The sequence below is a fragment of the Palaemon carinicauda genome, chromosome 24 (assembly GCF_036898095.1).
Source record: "Palaemon carinicauda isolate YSFRI2023 chromosome 24, ASM3689809v2, whole genome shotgun sequence".
Taxonomy (NCBI): domain Eukaryota; kingdom Metazoa; phylum Arthropoda; class Malacostraca; order Decapoda; family Palaemonidae; genus Palaemon; species Palaemon carinicauda.
The window spans coordinates 9,084,363-9,094,362 of record NC_090748.1 but is presented as its reverse complement, the minus strand read 5'-3'; the positions used below and the strand labels follow the sequence as shown (position 1 = coordinate 9,094,362).

Below are 10,000 nucleotides of genomic sequence, written 5' to 3'. Positions count from 1 at the left end.
TAATTATCATAGAAATTACTAAAATTATTACTATCAGAATGATTAAAATCATCAAAATCTGGATATAGATAAAAAACAAAAGAAGATCAACATCGTATCACTTTAACCTTCATCGTAATTTTGTTCCTCCGCAGGTGTGGTTCAGCAACCGAAGAGCCAAATGGCGGAGAGAGGAAAAGTTAAGGAACCAGCGGAGGGCGGCCGAGGGCATCGCACCCTCCTCCCCCACCAGAATCATCAACAACTTCACGCCTTCTCCCATGTACACCCCATTGCCTCCTCCGCCCATGTCTGTCGCTGACACCTATGGGTGAGTTAACGCCCATTAGCTACGCTGTTAAAAAAAAACCGTAATATTAATCGAAAACTCTCCGTAAAAATATACTTTTTTCAGTCGTATTTCAGTATATAACAGGCGACCGTAATTATTTCCCTTCTTCGTTATTATATTTTACTGGTTGGTGACCGTAATATCACTCTTTTACGTCAATATATCCGTTTTTAAAACGGCAAATGCCTGACAACATTTATTCCACGATTTTTTACTTAAAAATTTTAAGAGTATACTTCAAATTTTACCATAAAAGAAAAAAATTATTAAAGTCATGGAATAAATGTTGCCAGGCATTTACCGTTTTAAAAACGGATATATTGACGGATATATTACGGTCACCAACTCGTAAAGGATAATAGCAAAGTAGGATAAAAATTACGGTCGCCTGTATTTTACTGAAATACGGCTGAGAACTGTATATTTTTACGGAGAATTTCCGATTAAAATTACGGGTTTTAACAGCGTATAATGATTACTGTTAAAAACGTCCCCGCCTGGCGTTCTGCTGGACTGGGGTTCGAGTCCCGATCAAGCCCGATAGTTTCTTGCAGTGTCTGCACCCTCACCATACTTGTGAGCTAAGGATGCGGGGTTTGGGGGAGCCTATAGATCTACCTGCTGAGTCATCAGCAGCCATTACCTGGCCCTTCTTGGTCCTAGCTTGGGTGGAGAGGGGTCTTGAACGATGATTATACGTAACAGGGTTTAAACTTTAAAGGTAATTACCTTAGTTTGAGGGAATTTCCCTGGTTTGAAGGTAATTTTAAGGTAATTTCGGTGTTACCAGCTTAAAATTTAAGGAAATTGGAATAGTTTTCCGGTAATCTAAGGTAAAATGCAGCAGTAGCTTTTAAGGTAATGGCCACATGGCACATGCTCGAGTTTCTCTGGGAGTCTAGTTCATTGTCACTGTCCCTTGCCTCTGCCATTCATGAGTGACCTTTAAACCTTTGTACCTTTAAACGCTATAAAGGATCGTTTTTCATAATTCCTATTTTTATAAGTTATGTCCCCATTTCCCTCAGGTCTATGGCAGGCGGAGGCGGATTCGGCATGGGATCGAGTGTGGGCGTAGGGCCAGGAGTGGGCGTGGTGGCCTCCAGCCCTAACTGCCTCCCACAACAGCAGCCCACAACCGTCGTCCACTCTGCGATGACCACGGGCGTGGGACTCGGCCGAGACCATTCTCACAACGCCCACAACCCGTACATGAGTCGGTCTTACGACTCGCTGTACACGCACGCCCGCGCCTCACCCACTTGCCCGCCCATGCTTTATCACCCAGCTTCGCACCACCCACACCAGAACCCACACGCTCCTCACGAGTACAATACGCCCACGCCACCCAATTCACAAGCCGGTAAGGTTGCAATTACTTAATTGGATAAAAGAGTAGATTGGTAAATACTTTTAATATCAATAAAGTAGGATTTAAAACTTCCATTCAAAAAGTATTGACGAGTCGATACGTTTGTAATTTAAAAGTATACTTAAATGGATAAAAAGTATAACGGTAAATGATTTTGTTTTAAGTATAATTGGATTTAAAACTTCTGTTGAAAAATTATAAACGATTCGAGATATTTGTAATTTAAAAGCATACTTAAGTGGATTGCTTGAATTGATAAAAAGAAGATTTTTAAATACTTTTAACAGAGATATAATTGGATTTAAAATTTCTGTCGAAAAAGTATTAATTATTCAAGATATTTGTAGTTTAAAACATATTTATGTGAATAGTAAGTGTTGTAATTGTGAATATATATCAATTACAAAAATGATTAGTGTTAGTATATTATGATGTATATACAATATTCTAAAAGTATATTTCTTAATTTAAAAAAAAAAAAAAGTAGGCTAGTTGATGATGAATCCATTATTTGAGAATATTTTCTGATTGTCTAATACCTAAGTAATGCGATAACTTTGAAAATATCATCCTCAATGAATAATTAACCATATAGGAGCTGAGATATATTCTACATCTCTAGAAATGTAAACCTGTTCTTTATAAATTCCATAATCAGCTCTTCAAGCATATTACCTTTTCTTTTCATTCTTATTCATAGTTCGAGATAATTTGTAAAATATCATTCTCAATGAATAATTAACCATATAGGAGCTGAGATCTTTTCTACATCTCTAGAAATGTAAACCTGTTCTTTATAGATTCAATAATCAGCTCTTCAAGAATATAATCTTTTCTTACCATTCTTATTCGTAGTTCCAAAATTAATGTAGTGAACAACACAAACTAGAAAATTCTATCTAAATTTCAGGTCTACTCTCTAGTTAATGCAGATAACTTTGAAAATATTTTCTTCAATGAATCATTAATTATATCGAAGACTATTTCATTTCTATATCTTTAGCAACAATAACCAACCTTTCAAGAATAATAATTTTACTTTTTACCATTCTTATTCATAGTATGCCAGAATTAATGTGACGCAAAGTACACTGTTAAAAACTTGCCGTAAAATAAACGGTAAAAATCCCGGAATAAATATTGCCAGATATTTACTGCTGCTTCCTCCGGTGCCTTAGATGACCACGGAGGTAGCAGCAGTAGGGGATTTAGCATAATGAAGCTTCATCTGTGGTGGATAACGGGGGAGGGTGGGCTGTGGTACCTTAGCAGTACCAGCTGAACTCGGTTGAGTCCCTTGTTAGGCTGGGAGGAACGTAGAGAGTAGAGGTCCCCTTTTTGTTTTGTTTCATTTGTTGATGTTGGCTACCCCCCAAAATTGGGGGAAGTGCCTTGGTATATGTATGTATGTAAAACGGATATATTGACGTTAAGGAGTAATATTACGGTCACCAAGCAGTAAAAGATAGTAACAAACTAGGGTAAAATTACGGTCGTCTGTATTTTACTGAAACACGGCTAAGAACAGTATAGTTTTTACGGAGAATTTCCGATTAAAATTACGGCTTTTTTTTTTAAGTGTAAAATTCGATCATACAGTTCAAACTTGATTTTTTAAATTCCATAAGCAACCTTTAAGATTTTTCAATTTTTCTTTTTACCATACTTTAAGATTATTAATTTCTCTTTTCACCATACTTTGATATTATTAATTTTTGTTTTGACCATACTTTAAGATTATTAATTTTTCTTTTCACCATACTTTGATATTATTAATTTTTGTTTTGACCATACTTTAAGATTATTAATTTTTCTTTTCACCATACTTTGATATTATTAATTTTTGTTTTGACCATACTTTAAGATTATTAATTTTTCTTTTGACCAAACTTTAAGATTATTAATTTTTCTTTTGACCAAACTTTAAGATTATTGATTTTTCTTTTTACCATACTTTAAGATTATTAATTTTTCTTTTTTACCAAACTTACTCGTAGTTCCAGAATTAATGTGGTGAATAACACAAATTAAAATTTCATTTAAATTCCAGGTCTTCTCTCTCCCGGTGTGTCAGTGCCTGTAGCGGTGCCCGGCCAACACCACGACATGAACACCCAATACTGGACTCGATTGCAGTAGGTGCCAAACGTTTATGGCAAATGTTCAAGGCTCCACCTGGAGGAAAGGAAACAAACGTTTCGAGGTTATAACTCTGTAAACATAACAAAGTGCTTTTGATCTCTCGTCAGAATGCAACTGGTGTTAACTGTGTACAAATGGACGGAGTCTAAAATGTGGATTAGGAAACAGAACTGATAAAAAACAAAAGAGGTTCAGAGTGCGTCAGTTACCTTCGTCTGACTCTGGGATCGAAGCGGACGCTAAGGACCCATCAGTAGATTTCTAATTGGCATCAATATCAAGAAGGATGTTCCATACGATGTTCCGCGAATGAAGGAAACAGAAGGAACGGAAATGTTCCATACGATGTTCCACGAATGGAAACAGAAGGAACAAAAATGTTCCATACGATGAAGGAAACAGAAAGACGTGGTATATACATATTGTGCCTCACACGGAAAAGAATGAAAGGGGTTGGCCTTTTGTTATAAGACAAATTAACACACTTGTGTTTATTTCATTTTACTTATGCTTGTATTATATATAAAACGTGCTTTATATTTTGCAAAGAAAATAGAAGGAATGAAACTGAACACGGGAATAGAGAATGGATATTAACATAGCTAGCTACAACACCCATAAGTCACTTAATTTTTTTTTTATCTTAGAAAAATGTGAACAAAAATCTGAAATGGGATTTGTATAGTTCATGGATTTTGTCTTTCCCTTCATTTACCTTATTCCAAATATCACTATAATCTATGGAATTGTTTTTCTATAAATCAAATGTATTTTTGATTAATTTTTTGCTGTATTTAAAAAAAAAGTTTTACGTGGATATATTTGGGAAAACTGTCTTTATGTTCCGGTGAAGTTAAGCTAGTCTGTTCGTACATAATTGGAAAACCTGTGAATTGTTTTTTTTACGAAAAACCGAAATATGGAATACTGTACTTTTAATTTATTCAGTTCATCACTAATATAATTTAGGCACCTCTCAGTCCAAATACATTAAAATTAATCAAGAAGAAATTTCCATAACTCAATTTTTTTTTTCTGTTAAATATTCACTCGAGTAATGAGTAAATATGTCCTTTGAGGTCATTATCATCATCATCATAATTATCAATGACAACAACAACAACAACAACAATAATAATAATAATAATAATAATAATAATAATAATAATAATAATAATAATAATAATAATAGTAATAATAATAATGACAAAGATAATAATCGTCATCATCTCCTACGCATATTGAAGCAAAGGGCCTCGGTTAGATTTCGCCAGTCTTCTCTATCTTGAGCTTATAATTCAATACTTCTCCATTCAATATTATTATTGTTATTGAAGTAATAATAATAAAATCTAATCGAACAAAATCGCTGAATTTCAAAGGCATGAAATAAAGACCGAGCCTTTCTGAAGGGTGTTCTATTCCAACTGTATTAACAGCATTTTTCATCTCTATTAATTATAAGGGCAACCTATTTGTATTTTATCCCACTAATACAAATAATAGTTATCCATAGTAATGCAAAAAATACTGCCAAAGAATAGGGTCGTGGAAAATCTAATTTTGATAAGAAACGCACACAGTCATAATCTATGTAATTTGTTTAAATTTTCTCTTTCATGGGTAATAGCTTACATTTTATAGACTAATAAGAGATAAATACATACAGATTAACAATACAGGAGGAAAACAGCAATTTCAAAAGCTTAACTGTGATAATGTATGTGATTTCTAGACAAGCATTATCAAAATTAATATCACAATAATTTTCATAGGTTTAGAAAGGACCCCTCATACTAAAGATACTCAGAATTACTCAAAATTTGTTAATATATTTGTACGCTACTCGGGCAAGATAGATTGTGCTTACCTGCCCCCCCCCCCCCCCCTCCCCCAGCCCCCGCCAATACTTAGTCTGGTTCAAGGCAGACTTGTGATATAGGGAGAGCAAACGGAACACTCGTGTGTCAGTCATGTTATAGAGGGAGGTTACTAAGTTCTCGGAAATTCTCGGTAATATAAAAAAAAAATCACCGAGGATATTCTTTTTATCGTTGTTGGCGTAGATATGGAGAATACTTAATTACCGGCAGCTGTCGGTATTAAAATCCCCCCGAGGATATTGCTATTATTATTGTTGTTGCTGTTATTGATATCATTGTGAAGAATCAGTCTCCGTGTCTCAGAGATCATTTACGATGAAAGTGAAAAAGAATATCGAATTCAAGCCTGGACATTCATTCCTAATTCATTTCCTCATTCAAGAAGTATTTTGACTTTGCTAAGCTAAAGTGCTTTCTGTTTCTTTTCTTGCTCCTTTGAGGTAAGAGGTCGGCCATAAACGAGTTATTAAGTGGACGTGATTGTTTGAAAAAGTGTTAATACAGATATGCAATACATATATGTATAAACCTGTAAAAACGTATATACATATATAAGCATTTATATATGTATATATATGCATAAATAGAAGTATTTACAGTATGCATGTACATAGTCTGACGTATATGTATGTATACATAATTATGTGTATGGCGAACACGATTTGAACATGCAAAGGGATGTGATTCTATGAGGTAGAAGAAATGACTTGAAATGTACTGTGTATATATATAGTTAAGTGAAACTTATGTAAAAAAAAGAAAAAGTTAATAAGGTAATCTAATGTAATTGTTTTTTCCTGTGTGTATTTTTTCCTGGAAAATAAAGAAAATAACGATAACTATATGCTTAGGACGACTCCATTTGTGAATTTATAAAACAAAAAACAAAAAAACTATATATTTTGGAATTATTAGTGAGGACAGCATCGTCTCGAGTCAGTTCTGTGGTCAATGAGAGACTTAAAAAATCGTATTTTATATATATAAATACATTTATTGCTTTTATTTTCATTCCCCTTCATGCAATGCCCATGGGCACTGGATTAACACGAGACTTTTTTTTTCTTTTTTTTTTAATCTCTAGCTTTCGTCTTGTCTATTTTCGGTTTTCTTCTTTTCCTTTGAAATACTTTCTTATACAGTTTGTATGTAAACGTATATACTGTATATATATATATATATATATATATATATATATATATATATATATATATATATGTATATACATACATATATACCCTTATATTTATGTGTATATATATATATATATATATATATATATATATATATATATATATATGTATGTATGTATGTATATATATACATACATATATATATATATATATATATATATATATATATATATATATATATATATATATGTTTATGTATACTTGAATCTCGTATGTATGAATATATGCATTTACACACAATTAAGTGATTATCTACACTTTTACGTAAACTATACGCATCTTACTTTTTTTCCACCGCCCTCTTAGTAATTTTCTACGCAATAACTAACAGAATTAACACGCTTAACTTTGCGAATCAATATCATACCGTAATTTTAGAGCCTAAACTTACAACTAACATAAATCTAAATTACGACAGAGGTCAATTCATCAAAAATTACTAACTTATTCTTACAAATTTTCATGTTTTCCACTTCTCGTGTTTTAGATCCGAAAACAATTTCATTCCTAATTTGTTAATGTAGATAGAACAAAAATCTATTATTTTTTTTCTTTTTGGTAGGTTATGATAAATCATTTCTTGACCAATTATATCCTATTGTATTTATCAATGTATTTAACGATATTCGCGTATGATCAGGATATATGTATATTTTTTTTCCCTTTCTCCTTATACGCAAATACACTTTTGCCCCCATGCTGTTATTGTTTTCATCTTTTTTTAATTTCTATTTACCCATGTCGAGAGTAACATACTAGGAGTATTAGTTCTTTGGCGTGTGCAAAATACTAAATACTTTATTCGTATACAAATGAGTGTCCAGGTCTGTTTTTTGGGGTTTTCGGAATCTTTGCGAGGATGAATGGGTAGAATACTTCATCTAATATTTTTGCCAAATTCATGTGAGATTGCATACGACTAATGAATGCACGCAAGCGAATGCACACACAGATATATTTATATATACTGTATATATATATATATATATATATATATATATATATATATATATATATATATATATATATATATATATATATACAGTATATACAGTATATACATATATATAATATATATATATATATATATATATATATATATATATATATATATATATATATACATATATATGTATATGTTTGTGCTGACATATACATACCTCAGTATGTATGCATATATCAAAACTAATACACATATGTTTATGTGCGTAGGTATAAATGTAAAACGTGCATTCGTACGTATGCTCTTGTAATTTGAATGAAAAGTAAAATTCCAAGGGAACATTTTCAGAGTTCATTTGATTTACCTGAATAATGAATAAGCCAAAATGATCTATCATCTAATATGTTGCTCTCCAACGCATTCACATTGACAGTATGTGTTTTTTGGAATGAATTTGCTTTGTGGTATGTAATTAAAGGTTTCATAATTATGTGCTTGATATTTTTTATTAATAACCCTCGTAGCTAGACTACCATGTTTTATATTATTCATTAAAAGGCCAGGTGAAAGATATATCGATGGCTTGAGGTTAGAGGATCTTCCAGGTGTGTGAGATATGGCTCTTGGAGAGAAAAAAAATTACACCAAGACGTTGAGTTATTTTTCTTCTAATTATTGTTTATTTCACAGAATTCTTACCAATGGTACAAAGATTTTATACCCGGAAACGTGAAAAATATATAAAATTCTTGGCAATTGTACCTTGAAACGATAAAAACTTATAAAATTATTAGCAAAGGTACCTCGAAACGAGAAAAATATATATAAAAAAATAGCATTAGAGGGATATTTTATAGAGAAATATTCTCATAAGACTCCCTGAAATTAATGAAGGCAAGTGTCTTATTTCAAACGGATATATATGTGCAGAGGCAATGCCCTGCAGTTATGGTACTGTTTGCAATGGCAAATAATGCCCCTCACACCTCACCCAGAACTAAAATAAAGTTTGGCAGATATTATCCAAGAGCTAATTGTCTAACCAAGGAGTAATCGCTTCTGTACCTAAGAACTGTATGGGTGTGTGTACAATTGTCGTGAACTCCCCAAACATTACAAACCGGGAGAAAACGAGTCTAGCCATCAATCGCAAAACGTGTTAGCTAAATGTTATATAACTAGTGTATACAACATGTCAAAAATGACGGCTAAATATTTAGATAGCTATACACGCTGTATAATTATAGTAAACTCCTCGAACATTACAAACAGGTGGAGAACGAGCCTAGCCATCAGTCGCAAAAAGTTTTAGCAAAACATTATATAACTAAATATTTAGACAGATATACACGCACGCACACAGATTCAACCCTCCCACCCAGTGTTGCCAGTTGTGTTAGTGTAAAAATCTCTAAAACACATGATAAAAGATCCCCAAAACAACACAAAAATTCCCATTTTCACAACTATATTTTCTTCTGGTCACGTAGGGTTTGGTAATATAGAAATTATTCATTATACTGCATATAAGTGCAAGGAAACTAATTGCAACAATATGAAGATTTACTCATCTTTCTTCTTCATAAAAATTTGTACGTAAGATTCCCATCAGACACCCAAATCCCCAAATGTAGGGATAAATCCCCATACATGGCAACACTGCTCCCACCCCTCCTTCCTAACTAAATGTTCAACAACACGTTTGTTTGGTCAGTTTGTGGGAAACTTGTATCGAGTGTGGTTGAAGTTCAGCGTGAATGTGGTTGTTGTTTCTCATATTTTGAGGTTAATGGAATTTGAAGGTTTTCGAGGACATTGTAATTGAACTCCAGAAGAAGTGAATAGGTTTCTACGTGCGCATTCAGTATTAACAAAGTGTTCAGCGCCCCATGTGTGACGCCTCCGTAGGTTTTTTTGAAAGGATAAGATCACTGATGAATCTCCAACCTTCCACATCTGCAATTTCTAATTGTGCTTAAGGTAAGTGAAGTGGTTAACCAAAAGATGTATTTTGCTTTGTAGAGGAGTTTTAAGTGGACAGGGAGCTAAGTGAGTAGGCTCAGCCCCTAGGTTATATTAGGGGTGTGTGTTTAGGTTAGACAGCGCCTCTTGATTTATACGTTCTCTCATAGGTTG

At 33.0% G+C, this 10,000-nt stretch overlaps 2 protein-coding genes across 2 annotated transcripts in view; both read left to right on the top strand.

Annotated features, from left to right (window-relative positions):
• Positions 1 to 5,032, top strand: part of LOC137618012 (paired box protein Pax-6-like) — an 11,230-nt gene extending 6,198 nt beyond the window's left edge. The window contains exons 4-6 of the mRNA XM_068347932.1: positions 135 to 310; positions 1,360 to 1,694; positions 3,754 to 5,032. Coding sequence (XP_068204033.1) covers positions 135 to 310; positions 1,360 to 1,694; positions 3,754 to 3,842 — 600 coding nt within the window. The 3' untranslated portion in view covers positions 3,843 to 5,032. The remainder of the gene's footprint in view (positions 1 to 134; positions 311 to 1,359; positions 1,695 to 3,753) is intronic.
• Positions 5,033 to 9,595: 4,563 nt separating this feature from the next.
• Positions 9,596 to 10,000, top strand: part of Aduk (Another Drosophila Unc-51-like kinase) — a 151,097-nt gene continuing 150,692 nt past the window's right edge. Inside the window, exon 1 of the mRNA XM_068348036.1 lies at positions 9,596 to 9,844. The gene's annotated coding sequence lies outside the window, so the exon portion shown is untranslated. The remainder of the gene's footprint in view (positions 9,845 to 10,000) is intronic.